At 40.0% G+C, this 21,330-nt stretch overlaps 1 protein-coding gene across 1 annotated transcript; it reads right to left on the bottom strand.

Moving 5' to 3' along the window:
- Nucleotides 1-6,306: 6,306 nt before the first annotated feature.
- On the bottom strand, nucleotides 6,307-21,122 carry BPNT2 (3'(2'), 5'-bisphosphate nucleotidase 2; the record flags this gene model as incomplete). The annotated part of the gene is made up of 5 exons (XM_079533593.1): nucleotides 6,307-6,742; nucleotides 8,106-8,267; nucleotides 10,093-10,188; nucleotides 11,087-11,246; nucleotides 20,742-21,122. 5 exons carry the CDS (start codon nucleotides 21,120-21,122, stop codon nucleotides 6,471-6,473), a joined length of 1,071 nt encoding a protein of 356 aa, XP_079389719.1. The 3' UTR covers nucleotides 6,307-6,470.
- Between the last annotated feature and the right edge of the window lie 208 nt (nucleotides 21,123-21,330).

Here is a 21,330-nt window from a genome sequence, read left to right as displayed (position 1 = left end):
TATGTGATCCTCAGCATCTTTTTGACTTAAGCAAACCAGCTCTATCCCTCAAACTCTCCTCAACAGTTTGGTCGACTGCATGATCCCAGGACTCTTCTCAATGAGCCCTCCACATGCAGCCACTCAGTTCTGGGGGGTCTAAAATCATGGCCAACATGCCATGCTGATGTGAGATATTAAAGCATCTTTTGACTTAGCCTGTGGTTTCATTTATGAAGAATGATGCAGGAACAGGAAAAAAAAAAAAAGAAAAAAAAAAAAAAAGTACCCATGGTAGAGTTTGGCAGGAAAATGTGGAAGCAGATTTGAGCAAAATAAGATAGTTTGGAAGAGTGTTGGGGAACTTCTTCAGATCCAAAAAACGTGAAATTTCCAAAAACTCCTTTTCCATTATACAAATCCATCATCATAATTAAAAACAAATCAGTGGAAATTTCTACACTCATAATAAACTTGATTGAAGCCATCGACGATTCCTCAGGTAGAAAGCCAAACACAGCCATAGCACAGCTGAAGGAACTCACCGGAAAAAGAATCTGGAGCATAAAGAAGTGAGAAATACCCAACAGAAAGACAACATACAGAAAAACATCCTCACAGTCCAATACTTTCAGAGATTTTATTTATAGAAATGTCATTTTAATTTGGCACATAGTAGGAAAATGGGAACACAATTTGGTGGGACAAGAGGAAAAATGCCAGTGTTGGTGGTTGTTTGAGGGGAGGAAGAGGAACACAAATTACAGATTAGGAGCAACCAGGACTGAGAACAGTATAATATGAAGGTAGGCTCTTATCAGCTGCAGACCACAAAGAAACAAAAAAAATTTGAATCTTAAGCTACTTGGATGATGTTTCCATCTAGTAATGTAGGCAGAAATAAGCCACCAGACATGAGTTTAACACAACCCAGGTTGTTTGTTCTGTTGGCAGAAGCTGAACTCTTCCCAACTTCGCTTAGCTTTCTGTTTGCATCATGTCCGGCTTGCTTCTGCTCTCACTGACATCAGTGGGAAGGTACTTCAGGCCTTTCGCAGTGAGCCAGCGGAACCCCTCCTAAGCAACGCAGCTCTGCACCCAAGGGAACAGATAGGCCAAATGGTTGTAATGTTTCACCAGAAAACAATTTTATTTCCCTCATTTTAAAAGAGTTTAATTTCTTCCTAAACCATTTATATCTTTTCTGCATGTTCTGCTGCCAATCATGTGGAATCTGCTGCCAATCATTCTCTTCAAGCTGCCTTTGTTTTTCTGGTATCTATCACTATCTACCATTTTTTGTTGGGTTAGCACCTTAGACGTTGGTCCCAAATATTACCAGCTTCAGGATAAAATACACTTGTGAGTTTGTTGCTGTTGTCCTCTCATCCAGAAGCTTCTACCTTTGATCCCTTGTCTTTCTTGTTCACATGGGTTAAGAAGCAAGGATCAAGAAAGCACAGACAAACAAAGAACAGCAAAAAGAGCAAAGTGGCTACCCACTAACATCAGAAAACCACAAAGCATAAGGCTTCAGCAGCCCCGTGGTATGAACTGCGAGTGGCATTACCAGCATGAGAGGTGGGAAGACCCTCACAGCAGGTGCTGGCACCCCACTGTAACACACACCCCACAGAAGGTCTCAGATCTCAGTTACTACCAGCTTGTCCCAGCAGCTTATGTTATGGTGAACTGCATTCAGAGCTGTTTTGTCATGGAGGGTGGCAGGGCAGAAGACAGAGTATGAATATTTTGGCAATTTTTAATTCATAATTGTGTCCATGGACCTCAGTCTGTATGTCAGAGCTGAAATAAGGCTTGGTTTGATTGGCCTGTAAAGAAGCTGTTCAAGCTTTCTAGGTTAAAGATATTTCCCCCTCACCCTGCCAGAGCCTACAATCACACAGACATTTATCAGATTAGTTTAATCTCAATAGTACAATTATCTAAACTCTGAAAGGGTAATCAAAATGTAACTTAAATCAAGAGATCAAAATAAGTATTCTCTGCTACGATTTCCCCAAAGTCACCTGCCCTTCTCCCCTCTGTTTTTTCTACTTAGGAAATTTGACCCCCAAAGCAGGAGGGAAAAAAAGGGATGTAAACCAGCAGACACCCAGCATAAGCAAGTTCCTTCACACTGCAGCCCTCTGAGGAGTGCAGAGCACTTGTTCTGTGTGTTTAGGGCAGGAGCATGCAGCACCACACCACTGCTATGCAACTCCAACAGATAAGATGATACTACAAGGATGTCAAGATCTATGTTTATCAACAAAAAAGCAGAGAGGAACTCCTCCAGTGCTGACTGCACTCAATATCTGATCTCCAACAACTGGCAATTTAAAATAATAATAAAAATCTCATACATAAAGCCAGTTTGAAAATTTCTGTTCTTAATGACTGTACAGGAAAAGCAATTATATGAACTGTCGCAACAATCTGCATGGTTCATTCATCATCCAAGTAAGCTATCTCTGCTCACTGCTTTCATTATTGCTTTGCACTCTGTAGATTTAAGTGCTGTTCATCCTGATCTGTCTGTAAAAGCTTAGCAGATAGGTTAAATTCAAAACCAATTGAGTACAATATTCAATCTTCCTATTTGTGTCCATTTATTCAGGAAACACTCATTCAAGAGATGTGCGTCAAGACTTAAGGTACAGCACTAGGTATCATCTGTGCTACCATCCAATCTTTTTAGCAGAATGAAAAAGAGAAAATATGTATGACTTCAGAATAATTTCACTTATAATTCACGTAATCATAATCACTCAAACAAAAAAAAATTACCATCTGAAAACCAATGTTAAAATAATGCATTCTCTTACTTTCCTTGTTTGGTGCTGGGATGGTACCATAAAGTTGTTTTGTTGTTGTTTTTTGTTTGTTTGTTTAATTACTATTTTTTGAAAATATACCTCTGTAGGACTCACATACATTGAGCAATTGTTTAAGGTAACAAAACCACAGGGCTTGGAAAGGGCATGAAGAGATCACTGAGTCCAACCCCCTGCTAAAGCAGGGTCATGCAAGTAGGCGTCCAGATGGGTCATTAACATCTCCACAGAAGGAGAATGCTCAACCTCTCTGGGCAGCCTGTTCCAGTGCTCTGTCACATTTACTGTAAAGAAGTTCTTCTGCATGATAGTATAGAACTTCCAATGTTCAAGTTTTAGGCCATTACTCTTTGTCCTATTACTACGTAACACTGAGAAGAGCCTGGCCTTGCCCATTTGCTTCCCACCTCCCTTTAGATATTTAAAAACATTTACCAGATCCTCTCTCAGTCTTCTTTTCCCCAGGCTGAGACCCAGGTGACACAGCCTTTCTTCATACAGAAGATGCTCCAGGCCCTTTATCATCTCTGTGGCCTTCTACTGGACTCATTCTAGGAGATCCCTGTCTTTTTTAGAACTGGGGAGCCCAGAACTGGACACAGTACACTAAATGCAACCTCGTCACAAAGCAGAGGAGGATCACCTCCCTCAACCTGTTGGCCATGCTCTTTTTAACGCACCCCAGAGAAACGTGCATTTCAGCCATTCTGCAAAATATTTTAGAACTGAGTGTAAGTATGGTCAAATAAATAGGTGTACAGAGTTAACAACATATAAACAAAGTACACTGGCACATGTGTACCACACAAGCACTTCTGAACGCCTGCTATTCTGTGCCAGAGTTGCATTTACATCAGAACCAAGTATTTACCTGAAGCCCATATATGCTCTCACTCAGGCAGCTTCTCTTTCAGTCAGACTGGGAGTTGGAAGCTGTCCAGCTGTGCTAGAGGTGACTAAATGGGGACTTCACTCCCACCTTTCCTGCACTAGCAGATGAAATGAGACTGGGCCAAAAAGAGGCCAGAAGTGGAAAGGTATCAAACACTGTGGTTGCATCTAACAAAGCAATTTAGAATACAAGCAGATCTGAACAAGCAAACATCTTCCTGATGAAAAACTAGGTATTTTTGCTGGCATAGGGGAGAAAGGAAAGGAGAACTGGGGCTCTTCTTCATACCATTTTCAGCTTCCTAAGGAAAAATAATTGAGGCAAACACTGTATGCCTTCAACTAAAATGCCAGTAAGCTCTTTTACAATATGTAATGCTATTCTTCATTTCTATGCTGAAGCTAAGCCTGCTCACAACTTACGCAAGCAAGTGATAGAATCCTGCCCAAATTAAAAGCAGTTACATTTTCACAAGGTAAATGTACATATGCTTTCAATCTGAATCTAAAACAATCACACCTTCTACAAGCATTAATTATCCTAAATATTGTGCATCCAAGCTCTGTGACACACTCAAATTTTAACACCAGGCCAATTGTGGCTATTTCTCATCCTTATAATTTAATCCAAATTCTTTAATTACTAAGTAGAAAAGCTTTTTTTTTTTTTTTTTTTTTTTTTTTTTTTTTTTAAATTATTGTTAGGCTTCAAGCCACTTCTATCAGCATGAGGTGGGAGTGGGGGAGGGGGAGAGGTGGGAAGCTGCAATAATCTTGTAAAACATTACTAATGCCTTGGTAAATACCTGGACTTTTATTTTCCATTGAGGTTTGGAAGCTCAACAAAGTTTTGTTGAAAAATATCAGCCTCTTTTCTAAAGGGGTATATTCACTTATCCATCATAGCATATATAGCTGTTCATTAAACTTAACTTGGAAATTAAGTTGCTTCATATATTACCTACATGTGTAAAAGTGATGCACAAATAGCAGCAATAGTATCAATTTTGGGAAAAAAAAAAAATCAGAAGAAAATCTACCCGTACCAAAAGGCTAGTGAGACTAAGCAATCAGTCAACCCTGCCAGTAAGTTAACAACATAAAAGTCTGTATCTGTAATTATGCAACATCTGAGGAGGTCTTTTGGAAACATGAATGCAAGCAAGAAGAACACTGAAAGACGTATTGTCGCATATTCCCCAGCTGGCATAAGGAGAAAAACCTCTTTTTGATCAGAACAGCAGGATGGTGAAAGAAGATGAAAACAAACATGAGAATTTGGTTTAGAAAGCCAAACTGAAACACCCTTTTTTTTTTTTTTTTTTTTTTGTATTTGTATTAATTAAGTATTTTAGTTTTTGTGAGAAGAAACAGGAACCTACTGATAATTATAACAGGTTTGTTTTAACTTTCTGAAATCCTTTAAAGGGGTGCACAGAACAACAAAACCAATGTAGACAGAACTCTACCTATTTTAGAGATACTCTAAAATTCAGCACTTAGTATCAAAGGGCCCACATTCTACATGCAAGTTGGACTCACAAAGAGCATTTTTCAGTAAGGTTTTGTGGACTTCAAGTGCCACTTGTTCTTCAAGCTTGCTTGAATAGACTCAAGTTAACAGAAAACAGTCTACGTATGTATAAATTAAGTAACCATAAGTAATTTGGGATGGCTCAAGAACTTACAGCAGAAAAGAATATCCCTTAATCTAAGAAGACAGAAAGTCACTTTGGGAAGTTCTAGAAAAAAAAAATATGCTACTTTTAGCTCATATTGTAAAGGGAATCAACCAATCAGCCATTCCATATGAGTGTGGCTCTACTGAAAGATGGAAAAAAACAAACAAACAAACAATAAAGACTGACTGAAGAGGATGCTTCTGTAAGTACAAACACCAAGTGATGAACAAGACCGACATCAGAGGAAAACCCAGCATGCATCTTCAACACTGTACAGAGAAGTCAGCAAGGACAAGAATTAACAGTTAAAAAACTATACAAGGACGCATTGCTTTCTTCTAAAAAGGTATATGGAAATAATTTCACTAATAAATAAAACACTGACATTCACAACTCATCTGAATTAAACTGGTTTAAATCTTCAGGAGAAAGTGAAAATAGTACAGAATGTTTCTTTTTTTTTTTTTTTTTTTTATTTTCCTCTTCAAAAGCAGAAAGAGTGCCACTCTATCAAAAGATAGACTGTTGCAGCATATAAATTTGTGTCAATCTTCTTGTGCTTTCTGTTCAGGGGATAGAGAACACAGGGTCATCTTTCCTATTAGATTGTTTACAGTTATCAAACACCTACATAAATCAATCTTTGTTTCTACTTAATTCATTAAGGAGTCACTAAAACTACAGTAACATGATGTAAAAGTTTCCAAGCAATTCCTGTGAGAACTACTTAGGTTATTTTATGAATCAATTTGGATTTCTCTTTAATTCTCCTATGTTCACAACTATGTAACGTATATGCTCCCTGAATGTAAGAACTGCATGAAAATGGTCCAAAAGAAAAAAAAGACACGGAAACTGAGGTGTGAGGCAGTCAGTCCTCTTCCTACTTCTGCTTATTATTATTATTGTTGATTTTTTTTTAGATACCATCACTGAGAAAACCCAATGCATGATACAGTCCCCACATCCTCACCAAACTGCTTTGCTGTTCATCTTTCCCAGCAAGTTTTCAAACCTGCTTCTCTAGACAGAGCATCTGGAGGCTACAAAAGCATGACTTGTATTTCTCCATCAACCACATTTATTTGTGTGATGTTTTTTCCAGATCTGGAAGTTTTTCAATTAGTGCTTTATGGTCCATGTTGATACTGGCTATAAGTCCCCCCTCATTGCCATCTGAGCCAGTGTAACTAATTTCTTCACCCGTCAGAGTAGTCATGTGGCCACCCAATGCTCTCAACACTGCATTTCCAGCACATATGTCCCACTTCTTAATATAGGTGACATGGATATACACATCAGCTTCTTCTTGATTCTTTTCAGCCACGTCAAGGAGAGCCAGCACTTTGTAACCTACAATAATTGGTCAGAATAAAAAAGTTAAACCACATTTTCCAATTCCACACAAAGGAAAAACCTAACAGTAACTGTTAATAACTTGCATATGCAAAATACAGGAAAGTGATGTCATGAAGTATATATCCTGCCAGTGCAGTACAACATTGAAAGCACCAATAAACCTGCCTGCCATCTGACCTATACAGAAAATTGAAATAAAAATCCCATAAGAACAAAAAACACTTCAAGATTCCTTTAGACAGACTTTACCTATGTGTTACATAGACTTATTTAGACACATGTTAAAAGAAGTAAACTATAAACTCAAACACAGTTTTGCTCTTACATTCAAATATTTATTCCCTGATCACTATATTACAGTGAAGTCTACTTCTTTTTCTGGCTTTTTATTACAAGAAAGATGCATAGATATACACCACTCTTTGTCACAGCAACTTAGTCCAGGGACATTTATGTCTATCATAGTACAAAGTTATTGCTTAAAATAGCATTCTTTTCTTTATTTTACAGAGATATTTTTTTTTAAAATTTTTCAGCTATTCAACCAATCATTTTTGTTTTGCTAAACAATTTCTTCATTTGCAGAGTTAAGCCCAGGCCTAATATAATCAGATGCACTTTCATCACCTCTGTCATAAGAAAATTGATTTAGATTCACTGTCAAGAGCCTGAACAAGATCATCTTCTCTAGCTTTCCACATTAAAGACTTAAAAAGACACATTTCTGTAAAATTCAAATTTTGTATGGATTTTGGAGATCTAAAAACATCCATTGCTTTACACTAGCGAAGCAATATATTGCATATATTTGCATTATGCCAGTAAAATGCAAAAGGATATTGTGTAAGGTTATGAAACATAGCTAAAAACTCCTCAGACTGAATACAGGACAGATAGCAATGGTCTTCAGTTACAACACTTTCCTATTTCCTGATGTAAATGAAAGCAATAGTATCAATCTTTAATGGCATTTTCTTGTAACGCTGTCTAATTAATGTACTATTAGTTATCTAGGAACCAACTGATTCTCTTCCATAATTCTTTATTTGGTCACACATTCTTTTACCTTCCACAAAGGCATCAGCACTTTCAGTGAATGTATACCAATGTTCAACAGGACCAAAACAGCACACTCTGGTCCAGGGCAAGATACACACAAACTGCCTGAAGCAGGTTTGCATTCAGGTTTCTATATTCAAGAGATACTGTGTCCCTACTGCTGAGCGCTTGCTTCTGGGAACATGAACAAAAGAGGAGAAAGAACTCATGTCACACTTATTTCCTTTTGTCTAATAATGGCTACCCCTTCAAATAGTTTGAAAGCAATAAAATTGATAGAACGTTTAAAGAACCAAACCTGCTCCTCCAGCGGGGATTATCACAGTCTTATTTCCAAAAGTCTGCCGTGCAACCTGCTCCACTTTTCCTGCGTGGGAGCGCGATACAATAATCCTTGGAGTCTTGTCATTGTAGAAGGAACGAGCTTTTACATTTGACCCACCATCCACCATTGCCCAGGCTACAAGAGAAACACAAATGCCACTAAGCTTTATGAAAAGCTCTCTGTTAAGCATACAGATAAAAGAACACTCTTTGGAGAAGACTGAAGCGACTCAGTTATCCTCTGTAAGAGCAAAATTTAGGATTGACTGAGGGAAGTCCACATGTGCACAGAAGCATAAAAGAAAAAGAAACAGCTCCACACACACAGCTTTGTGCTTATGGACTACTCCTATATCATGCTTTCAAGTGCACAATAAGGCGGAAAAAATCCCAAAAATAGCTTGCAACTGAAAAATCATTAAAGTTAGAAGACATTTCTGAGGCAGATCTAGATCCAATTTCTCCTCAAACAATTCTTCAGTAAAAACCAAAAACAACCCTTCAAAAAAGACAGCAAAAATGTTACCTTATGTTCTACTGCTACAAAGGATAATAATACTAAAGAAGGAAGTGAAAACATTTGATAGTGCATTTTGGAGGACTGGTTTTATTATATGCAACCTACTACTTATTTCATCATGCAATTCAAAGCCAAGCTTCGTAGGTGGCATCTCCTAACCATTAATTTGACATTTACTTAGCAGACTAACCAGCAATTGCATCTCAGTAGAGGACCACATTGTACAGCAACAGACTGAGCTGTGTGTAATGACAACAGTGACTTTTTCATTGCTTTGTATTGGTGTGGTACTATTAGGAACAATTCTACTCACAACATGCTGTTACTTCCAGCTTGGAAAATGAAAACTCTTCACGCAGAATGACAGAATTAATTGCATTTCATCTGATGCCATGTCTGAACATGTCAGACTTTTTTAAACAAGTTAAATCCTCAAGATTACAGTGCTGAAAAACATTTATTTACATACAAGTTGATACTTAGAAAATACAATCCAATAAGCCCTTCAGGATTCTTAAAGAATACCAAAATATAGCACATACTTAAACAACATAGCTTAATGGAAAACAGTGCTTGTTGGACTGCATGATCTTAGAGGTCTTTTCCAATCTTGGTGATTCTATCATTCTATGACTGGTAATCAGGTTCACATTTAAAGAAGGTAAAATGTTTAGATCAAAATATTAAGTGTTCAAAAAGCACAAAAGAGAACAAAATTCATACATTAAATCAGTTCCTGTGCAAGAACATAACTTCACAACGCTAGAGGTCAGTATTGCCTAAGGAAAAAACAAGAAGAGAAATTCTTCTTTCAAGCGTATACTATATGAGATGTGAACACTAAAACTACTTTGAAGCATTCAGAAGTACACATGGCCACAGAGTGCCAAATGTGAACTTATCTTCACTGATACCTCATTAGTACTAATGACTTAATTAGGCCAGGAATATGCCTTAATAAAACACATCAGATACTCAATAAGGCCATCTTAGACAGTCTTGCCTGATACATAGGAACAGGTGCCATTAAGATCTTTCATTTATCTCTGGATGCAATTTCATAGACCCAAGTTCTGCTGCAGTTCTGTTAAAGACTATTAGCACATACAAGACCAGTCAGCATGTATATTGGTTTTATTTTCTTTGGTTTCCTACAAGCATTCCTATTGAAGAAATCTTAATTGTTAAACATATTTTCCATTAGTTGTTTTTTTATTTATTCATTTGTTTTAAATGCATCATTTTTATATTAAACAGAGACAGCATTTTCCTTTGGGGCCTCACAGCACACTGACAGCTCTGGATCCGAGGTCTGCAGTGCTGTTCTTTTGCACTCAAGTATTATTTTCCTCATTTATATCCAGAGATTTTCTCTCAAACATTGAATTTTAGTTAACACTATGACAGAAGAGATCAGAAATATACAAAGGGATAAAGATACCTGTATACGCTGAGAATGGCTTATGTATCACTCCTATTACTGGTTTCCCATTTACAGCCACACAAACCATTGTTGTGACATACTGCCGAAGATCCTCTGTGGGCAAAATGAAAGGAAGAAAGTTCATAGACAGATGTTCAGAATGCAGGAAAAAAAGCAGGTTGGACATGATATAAACATTGCTCTTTAAAGACTAGCCTACTTTCTAACTGGTACAATTACATAACTTTGTTTGATCTTCAAATAACTTTGTAGACAGCAAAAGATTTTACAGGCTCCCAGTTCCCCAGCAGTTTTTCTTCTTCAGTAGATGTACCTTGTGCTCATACTAGAGCCACTGCTAATAATTATCTTACGTAGTGTGTATCTTCATAGAATCTGTGCTCTTAAATTCTCCTTGCTATGCCCCATACTCCATCTTCTATAGTTTCAAAGCTGAAACATTCAAACACTGAAAAACATTCACCTTACAAGTGATTGTATCAATAGAATATTCAGCTACATTCAAATACATTCAAATACATTTCAGTTGTATTGCCTTAAGCTGCTTAAGCGACATCTTAGAACATATGAAAAAGAGAGACTGAATTATATATCCTTTTCAAAAGTCAGAAACAAGAAGTCATTTTAATCAAGTTAAATATATTCGTTTATTCTTTTCTTTACAGAAAGGAACAAAAAAATTCTGAGCTTAGTGTTATCACAGTAATAACTGAAATCAAGACATGCAGTACCAGCAGAACCTGTAAGTGACATTACCATCTATTTTAGTAATTACTTTGTTGCAAAGAATTCCTCAGTTATTTCAGAGTTGGAACGCATAAAAGTAATGCTATGGTGTGACAGCTGTACAGATTTCATTATAAAAATGTGCTCAGTGTAACACATCAGCTTTGATAAAGCACACTCTAAATACGTATCAGTATTTAGAGATGCCACTTTAAATACTTACCATTTTGCCTTTAGTAAAAAGACAAACATTAGAATTACACACCTGTGTACTCTTGTGTAGCATCTAATGGATCAATCCAGACAGTAACACTTTCTGCTGGAACCTCTTTAGGCTGTATTTTTTCTTTTATATCTTCAGGAATATTGCGATCCCAAGAGACTGTCTCCTGATCAGTTGTATCAACACGTTCCTCAGAGTTTATCTACGATAAGAAAACAAAAGCAGGTGCATTAATTTATCAGATGCAGCAACTGTAGAAGTGGAAAAGTTAGAAAATCTTGTATGCATCTGTTTCTCCCTTCACCTCAAACTACAACAGCACACACTGGTCATTTTTCAGCAACTGACAAGTTGCTAACATCATGTTACAAGTAATGAAAAAATCACAATACACAGTTTTATCGTGAACCACACCACAGTTGGACACCATAATTCTGACTTCAACTCTTCCTATGGAGTGTTCCCATTGTAAGAATTCTATCTTTTACTCAGAATTTAAATGCAGTTGCGTCAAAGATACAAGCAGAATATTCAGTTCAGGATGCTTGTACACTATACAGCTACAGTGGAGATCTAATACTGTACTTACACTGACCAGTAAACAAAGATTCAAGTGTACAATTCTTATCAGTAATTTGCAGACTGTAGTATGACACGTGGGATTAAGAATCCTAGGTTATATTCCTGCTTCAGGGATTGAATAATGACTAGCAATATAAGCAGCTCAACTAGAGCTGCTAACTAACCTTTACACAGCTGTCAGATGCGTTTTATTTTATAAACAAGTCAGTAACATTCCTCATCTGTCTTTAGGGTAGATTAGGCCGAGAAACGAAGATAACCTAGAAATAACATTTATAAACAGCAGTTAATAATATTTAACCTTGCTGTCACTTGCTGTCTAGCCTACTGAATTTTATTCTTGAACAGAGAGTGTTACATAGAACCACAGAATTAAATCCCTCACAGGCAGTGATATCTTTCATCAGATCAAGCTGCCTGAGCCCCATCCAACCAAACCCTGAATGCCTCCAGAGACAGGGCATCCACAACTCTTCTGAACCTGTGCCTCACCACTCCCTAAGAATTTCTTCCTAACACCTAACTTAAATCTCCTCTTTTAGCTTAAAGCTGTTCCCTCTTGTTCTATCACTACCTGCCAGTCTGAAAAGTCAATCTCCCTCCTATTTATAAGCTCCCCTCAAGTACTGGAAGGCTACAGTGAAGTCTCCCCAGCACTTTCCCTTTTCTAGGCTGAACAAGCCCACCTCCCTCAGCCTGCCTTCATAGGAGAGGTGCTCCAGCCTTTTGATAACCTTTGTAGCCCTCCTTTGGGCCTGCTCCAACAGCTCCATGTCTTTCTTGCGCTGGGGACCCTGGATGCAATACTCTAGATGGGGACACAGAAGGGCAAACCAGAAGGAGACAATCTCCTCCCTTGACCTGTTGACCATCCCTTTTTTGAAGCAGATCAGGGTACAGTTGGCTTTCCAGGCTGCAAGCTCACACTGTTGGCTCATGTCAAGCTTTTTATCCACCAACAGCCACGGGTTTGTCTCCATAGGGACGTTCTCAATCCACTTGTCCCAGTCCACACTGATAGTGGAGACTGCCTATTTCAGAATGGAGATCAGAGCTCTGTCCGTTAGTGCAACTCGCGACCTCATTCTGCTGAAGGGATGAACATTCTGCAAAACCCAGTACTGTAATTTCAGCTGAAGTAGTAAGACAGCTTTGAGTCACAACAGATTCATCTGACACAGAATACTGTACATAATGATATCTTACACTACAAAACATATGCCCCCACAGTTCCTCACGCAGGGTTACACAGGTCAACCTGCCTCAGTTCACACTTACTAGCTTACTACAATTTCATGCATGGTTTACAGGAGAGCTGTAATATAACTGAACAAAGGTAATGCCAAACGAAATTCAGATAAATTCAACTCATTTCCTTTTAGCACCTCAGTTACATCAGGAGACTGGTACTTCTTTGTTCTTTCTACTGACAGTAAAAAGGAAGGCTCTATCACTGTGCCTTTCATGCTTCAGCCTATAAGAAGCCTTCAGCAATGCATCAGTCCACTAATTATTCATTAGAACAATGAAGCTTGTTGCTCAGATGTGTTTTTTAAATGCCTAAGTGTACTCAACTTGGACTTTTAAGACATTCCAGAATATCAGAAAAGCCAGTTTAGAGGCAAGCTAAATCTAATGTAATTCTAAAATGATTTTTTTTTATTGATTAGTTCTGATGTCCAGCCACGTCAAAATGTCAAGCAGACATGGGATGCGAGGTGTCTACCGCTTACAACCACCTATTTCACCTCATTGACTACAGAGGAGTCTGCAATCATATTAGCTTGGATCCAGATATCTAACTGCTAAAGCAGATGAATATCCTTTAACTAAACAAACTTATTATAGATGTCACAGATAAGTGACACTGAAAAACAATGAAAATAAAGAAGTGATCAGATTAGGTCAGGCTGAATGGATCTCTGAGCAACCTGATGTAGCTGTAGATGTCCCTGTCTTTGTATGGGAGTTGGGCTAAGTAACTTTTAAAAGACCCTTCCAACTCAAATCATTCTTTAATTCTGCGTTTGAATATAACAGACTTCGTATCAGTAGGATTTTCACTGAATTTACTTGACAAGAAAAGACACCACACATCTCAGCTGTAACAGATTATTAGCAAAGGGTTAAAGGCCATCTTGTTCAAGAGGACTGAAAAATAAAGAAGCAAGCAAAACTTCAACATCTCCAGCCACGTCATAGCTGTCTTTTCATGTAAAACCAGTATTTGAAGCACTACACGCCAAGCAGAACCCTTGAAGTTGCCATGACATTTACAAATTAAACATCTGTCATTGTACGATCAACCTGATGACTGTGTTTTTTTCCAGGGGGAACCGTTCTGCAGAGTCAAAACAAGTAGCTCCACAGACTTGGCAGGCTCAACACAACCTCCAGGCAGTTCAAGTTCTGCTACAGCATATCAGGCACCTCTATAAGAAATTGCATTTTAACAAGAAAAGAAAAAAACTGGCAACAAAATACATTTCCTCAATAGAATGCAGAACAAAGGCTGCTTCCAAAAAAGTTACTAGAGTTGGAATCAATTCTATAAAAAGGAAAGAAATATCTCGTTACACTTGTTATTACAGTAAAATTAGAGATTTGCACAGTAATAGTTGCTGAGATTTTTGGTTTCAAAGGCTAAGTTCTGGAATTAAAATGCTAGCCCAGCTGATATGAAGTACTGCGTTGCATCTTTGGAATTAAAGACACCTCCAATGTCAAATCCCGTATCCACATGTGGCTGATGGTGCTGAGGATGTGGCAGTGTGAACTTCATGACTCGCATCTTTCTTTCTCTGAGATGCACCAGAGATTTCGCCCAGAGGCTGAGGAACCTCCTTCTTTGTGATATTCAGAAGCTACCTGACCATGGGCCTGGCATCCTACTCTCGGTATCCTTACTTGAGCAGGGCTTGAGCCAGAAGGACCCTAAGGTCCCCTCTAGCCTCAGCTATTCTGTGATTCTCTGCAAGTATCTAAAAGGTACTGTTTTCAGAGAAACACCTACTACTTCAAAAATTGTGTAACCCATGATGTTGCAGCATTTATATTGCTAGTGCAGTCTCTTGCAACAGTCATAACTAATCTGCCAGAAAAAAAACAGTGGAAAAAAAGATAGCAGTGCTGTGGTCGTATAGACCCCGTGACACTAGTTCCATTTTCTGCTCTTCCTCTGCAAGCCACCTGAAAGAAACAGTCATCTGGGTCACTCACTCTTCTACCAGTATTACTATTTATTCTGCATCCTCGGCTGAATACAAGTCATAGGCCACGCAGAAACTCACAGCCATTCCACCACCTGCATATACGAAATTTATTTATTGTTAGGAAACTGTATTATAGGTCTGTATAATAATGTTGCCTTACAGAGAATCACCAGTCCTTAGTACTGGGAACTTTTCTTCTTTTACTTTAAATACAAGAGAATATACCAGGAAAACGTGCCTTTGTATTAATATGATGGCACATTTTACTGCTTGATGTTGAGTTCCTACCTGCCATTCCTATTTGCTGGAAGCTTCCAAAGGCTGTGACCTTAAATTTCAACCTTTTCTGAAGCGATATGGATACGCAGTTGACTCAACTGCCAAATCTTCAGCTATGGTAGATTAACAACCACAATGCTAAATGCTTTAGCCAAAGTTTATTCCAGCAAGATACTCTCAAACTGTTAACATACCTAACTATAAAGTTGCAAGTTTCTACGCTTGCTATCACCTACTCTTAAGAGTTAGATTTAAATAGCAATCCATCTTACATATGTGCTTATTCCTGAAAGTCTTTTAGATCCCCATCTGGTAATAAAGTGCTCTCAGTTCCAAATCTTGATGCTTTTTCATTAGTATAGAAAACAATTACTATTCCACTCAACATAAACAAGACAGTTCAGGTAACAACAAGATGTACTCATATTCTGACTTGTGAATTTACAATTCCAAGTACAATAGTTCAAGAACAGAGTGATCAGCTGAATGGGTAACTCCTGTGATTCAAACAGGAACATGAAACAAAATGCCTAAAGACCGAGATGAAGCAGCACACAGGAACATCAGCAAAACACTAACAGGTTCTTGACTTCACTTTTCTGTTTTCTTAGGGCATTAGCTCTGCTTAACAGACACAGTCAACTCGTCAGTCATTACACAACGTGTGCCTTACACACACTTAAGATTCAAACTGAACTTGGCCATTTGTATTCAAGTGATTCAAGTGATCAGTTACTTGGTTAGGCTTCAGAAGAACATTCAGAGGAGAAAGGTTCCCTCAGCAGCCTTTGAGCTCACTCCATTTACCGAAGCTTCCCTTGCACAGCCACACACGTCCCACCATCACCACCCAGCTCTGAGAAGGGACATACTCCCACACACTGGAGGCTGGGCTCTTTCACCTTTGTTTGCTGACTTCTCCCTCAATTGTACCAGAGGGCAAAGCTGCCTCATTTTCTTGCATCCTGACTTACAATGAATAGAAGTTGGTAAAAATAGCAGAAATACAACAGAGGAAATTGCACGGATCACAGGAGTTACACCTGTTGAAACAACTAAAACCTAAGAACAATAAAAGTAATAAAACGTCACTCCCTCGTTAGTCCACAAATTGTTTCACTAAATTCACATTCACAGTTCTGCACAGACAGAAGTTCAACAGAAAGAAAGGAATGACAGGCTTGCTGTAAGTGCCACAGCACCACTTGTCAACCTAAGACCCCAGCCACGCAGGAGCAGAGAACAGCACGTACACAGCAGCTCCAAGGAGCTCTGTGTTCTGTGAGGCACTGCACCAGCACAGAGCTCCAGGTGCTCAGCTGACAGACCAGATAGCCCTGCTGCAAGCACAGTGCTACTGGTAATTATACCTGCAAAGATATGATCACAGAGCCTGATACCATAAAGTTGGGGGTTTAATTTCATTTTGGGTACAGACTCAGCAAGAGTCAACGAGCATCAGGTAAAACCCATATTAGAAAGTGTATGCTCAGCCAACACCTACTGATGAGAATACAGATTAGCATTCATGCTTCTTGCTTTACTTACAAATATGCTTGTAATCACCATGATTGTGATGGCCAAAAGAATGTCAACTTTCTTAAAGCCCTAAGAACTAAGAATGCCTTTCTTCCAACGAGAAGAAACAAATTACTGTGTTTACGCTGGAGAGCACCGAAACCCTTCTAAAATCTAAGTAGCATTTGTTCTTAAGATCTAGTCCTTTGACATACCTATCTTACCCCACTGAATTAGTTATCAGATGCAGAGCTTGCCATCTTAGGCCTGGAAAAGAGAAGGCTCCTGATTGTGGCCTTTCAGTACCTAAAGGGGAGCTACAGGAAAGAAGAGGACAGACTCTTTAGCAGGGTCTATGGTGACAGAACAAGGGGAAATGGCTTCAAGCTTAAAAAGGGTAGATTTACTCAAGGTATATGTATTTTTATTTTATTTTATTTTTAAACAGTGAAGGAGGTAAGGCACTGGAACAGGCTGCCCATAGAGATGACAAATGTCCCATCCCTGGAGACATTCAAGGGTAGGCTCTGGGCAACCTGATCTAACTATGCATGTCCCTGTTCACTGCAGGGGAGTTAGACTAAATGACCTTTAAGAGCCCCTTCCAGTTCTAAGGATTCTATGATTCTACTCTATTCTAAATAGATAAAAGAACCATTAGGTTCAGGGCAGCGTCAAGACCAATGAAAAGATGCTTAAAGGGAAAGGCTGGGAAGAGAAGACTTGATTTCCATTATAGTCACAATAAACCAAGAAGAAAATAAGGGCATTTCTTTGCTCAATATTCAATATTCAGAAAACGAGACATACAGCTGGCACAACTACAGAGAAAAAATATCAAAGTACTGGTCAAAAATAAGCACAAACTGCCTAACGAGGGGGAGAGATCATTTGAGTTAGCAAGACTGAAATCTGCATCCTGTGAAAGTCATGGCAGTGTAGTGCAGAAGCAAAAAAGCAGAACTATGTGTGCCACTTTAAAACTGGCTTTTTCAATGTGAGAACAGGACTTTGGCCAAAGCTCACATTTAAGGAGAATGCACCTCCCTAGTAAATCATTCCCACCCCTTTGTGCAAGTACACTGTTCCTTCTGATGTGTTGATGCAGTCTGTCAGTAGGGCCGCAATGCAAAGTGAAGCATTTAAGTATTCTTAAAGTGTTACTTATTTTACACTTTTCACCTTGGATGCATTCAGATATCAAGTTTCCAACACCAACTTCCACACAGGCAGCACTGTTAAAACAGAATACCCTGACATGTAGTGCTCAGATAAATTCTTGTAGCGGGTAATGCTAATGAAACTCCTGAACAAGTCATCTGTTCAAACAGAGCAGATCTTCCAGGCAGAGCATATCCAGGATTCTTGGCAGTTTCCAACTGGATTTGGAATCATAGGTTCTCCTCTCACTCGCTCCATCCTTTATCAGGGCTGGCTTGAGCATCACTTTAAAGCCTTCACCCAGTTCCCAAAGCCAGTCCTTATTTCACAAATGCTGGGCAAGGAGTAAGTTGAGCTGCATGGAGAAACAACCCAAAAACCAAACAGTGAAGTAACCCAGAAAAGGTAAATAGGTAAAGTAGAAAGAATCAGAAGAGATGATTTTAGCTGGATCAGACCCCTGAGTACTTCTTAGCATGACAAGCAAATAGAAGAAGACAACACTGCTGAGGATAAATCTCAAGCCTGTGGCTGCAGTTGAAGATTTTATCAAGATAAACCATTGTGCATATTTGACCATGAAATGCATTTTGAAGCCACCTGCACACAAGCTTCATAGGAGATGCAAATTTTCACTGCTTGCACTTGACTGCACTGAGACAACCCTGGCCAATATCTGAGTTAGAAAGGACTTGCCACCCGCCCGTGCCTTTTGTTGGGGGGGTATAGCAACAATACACAGTACTGTTCCATTTCCTATGCAGTCATAAAACTGAATTGATCTGTTGCTCTTCCGTTTCATCCAACCCTGCTGCAACAGGTTTTAAATGCAAATACATACATTTGTATCAAACAAAACTGGTAATGTAAGCAGTGGAGTTACACTGTAAATGAAAACAGCATTACTTGCAAAACATTTTCTTTATGTATTAATCATTTTTCCCCTCTTCTTCCCCTCAAATTTTGATACATATATATACATATATTTTCAAATCACAACTAAATGAATTGTGAGAATCCACCCAGATTTATTTCAGCTTCCACATGTGAAGGTCTAGCTCTTCCTACATTCTCTTAATAACCACTCCCTAGAAGAAGTTCTACTTCAGACAGACTGCACATTTTGTGCTCTGCCAAGCAGCATGATACAGGACATCCACGACTGCTCACTGACTTCGGTTTATTTCAGTCAAATGACTTCTCCCCGTAGTTATTTTTAAACATTGGAAAGCCACAATTTATCATGAGCTTAACGCTGAGATACCCGTTAAGCTTAGGGCTTCCATGATGCAAGTAAATCAGTATTTTGCTTTACTCACAAACTTTGCTGAATTCTTTCAGTTTTTGTGTGACAGTTCTTTTGTTACCACTGTCTTCTCGAGCAAAAATAGAGAAGGGTTTCTATTTTACTTGAGCAACATTCTTTATGCTGGAGTGTCCGTCTGTACTTGGAGATAAGGCTGCGGCCTTATTGCTTCACATGAAAGATGTCTCAGAAAAACTTCATATCGTTATCAACACAAATTACAGTTCTGCTCCGTAAACAGTAGGAATTTAAAATAGAGGATGCAAGAGGTACATAACAGAATTACTGATGAAGATGATCTTGTCTTCACACCTGAAAATTTTGTACTGTAACATGCAAATAGTTTAAAAAAAAAAAAAAAAAAGAAAAGAAAAGGCTTGAGTTGGAAGGGACCTCAAAGATCATTCAGTTCCAATCGTCCTGCTGTGCACAGGGTTGCCAACCACTAAATCAGGCACCAGATCAGGTTGCTCAGAGCCCCATCCAAATTGGCGTTATACACCTTCAGGGATGGGGCATCCACAATGTACCCCTCTGTGCCAGAGCCTCACCACTTCAGCATGCTACAGCCTGAGACAGCATGTTTTACCAACATACACAGTTTGGTAGATATTTCTTACATACCTAATGAAAGAAGGTGTTATCATTCAGATCATATACTTCAAATATCCCAGAGATGACTTGTCAGAGTTAGAAACATTAAATCAGCTGAAGGATTTGTCAAACTCACTATTCCTCATCCTCTTAAACTCTCAAGCTCATTCAATCTAACAGAGTAGAGAACCGGGGAGAAGATAAAGTCATACACCTGAATTTTACCTGGTTCTGGGATGTATATAAACGTGATTGATTTCAGAATTTGTGAACATATCTGTGCTTTAGGGAGTACCATCAGTTTTTGAAGGATAACAGAAAATGCTGTCTACTTGGAAAATACAGCAAAACACTGTTTTCAAGCATGGAAAGCTAAGTATTCATGTCCTTCAAGGAGAAAAGACCCATGTCAAACCGTCACCTGAGAGGGGCACACACAGGCAGCCACACACAGAGCAAGCACTGCACCAAGCTCTAATCCCAAAGCAAATCCCCAGCCTTCAGTTAACACAGAAAGCCTTTATACCTACACAAAGGCAATCCCTCCTCCTACAGAGGGGTCAAAATGCGTTACTTTCAGCAGCCACGCAGTCACACCATAACAATCCGGGACTTTTCCTTCAACACAGAGTTTCTTAAGGCAGCTTGTCGCTGACAGACAAACCATTCACCTTCAGAGCACGGCCTGAAGGCGTGCCAATACTCTTGTAGAGAAAGATGAAGAACTTAACAACTCCACATCAACGATCCATCAATCTGATGGTTTCACAGTGAATGTGGTCCGTACAGCACTTTACGAAGAGACACACACCCAAAGGACCCTCTAACCAGGCACTGAAAACTGACTAAATGCCTGCTTACGGAGTCACAGGAGCTAGAATGGCTTGGATCTCCTCACCCTCCCAACCCCTTCCTCCCACTGACGATGAGGTGGCACCGCCACAAAGGCAACCACGAAAAGAAGCGCGTTTCCTTCGCCCCGTCCCCAGCCGGACGCCGACACGTGTCGCTCCCCGAGAGGCGGCTGCACGCAGCACCCACCTACCTGCACGGCGGGGAAGGCGGCCCTCAGCAGGTGGAACATGCGGCGGTTGGACAGCAGGTCGCCGCTCGTCAGCTTCTCCTCGGCCCCCTCCCGTGTCTTCCCCTTGGCCTTTTCGTTGAGCACGTTGCCATCGCGGACCCGCCGCACCTCCACGCCGCCCCGCACGGCCGCCAGCACGGACACGGCCAGCAGCTCCCTCAGGTCCACGTTGGCCGCCGAACCGCGGGATCCCTCGGGTCCGCCCGCCGCCGGCTCGCTCAGCATGAAGAAGGCGAAGCGGCCGGCCAGGAATCCGGAGTAGAGATGGTAGAGGACACCCAGCCCCAGCAGGCAGAACACGGCCATGCCGAGCGGGGAGAGGCGGATCCCCATGGGCGCCATGGCCGGGCGCAGAGGGCGGTACCGGGCACTCACTGCGGCCCCATGGCTCGGTTCGCTCCGCCGCGGCGGGGCCGGCCGGCTCCAGCTCCCAGCGGGCTGGGGCGGAGCGGAGCCTGTCTGTATCCGGGTCAGGGGGGGGGCGGGGCGCCGTCGTGAGCACTGAGCATGTCTCGGCGGCCGGCCGGGGCTGGGGTTTTGCTGTGGGATC

This window comes from Tetrao urogallus, assembly GCF_951394365.1.
Source record: "Tetrao urogallus genome assembly, chromosome: 3".
Lineage (NCBI taxonomy): Eukaryota > Metazoa > Chordata > Aves > Galliformes > Phasianidae > Tetrao > Tetrao urogallus.
This window is presented reverse-complemented; position numbering and strand designations above follow the sequence as displayed.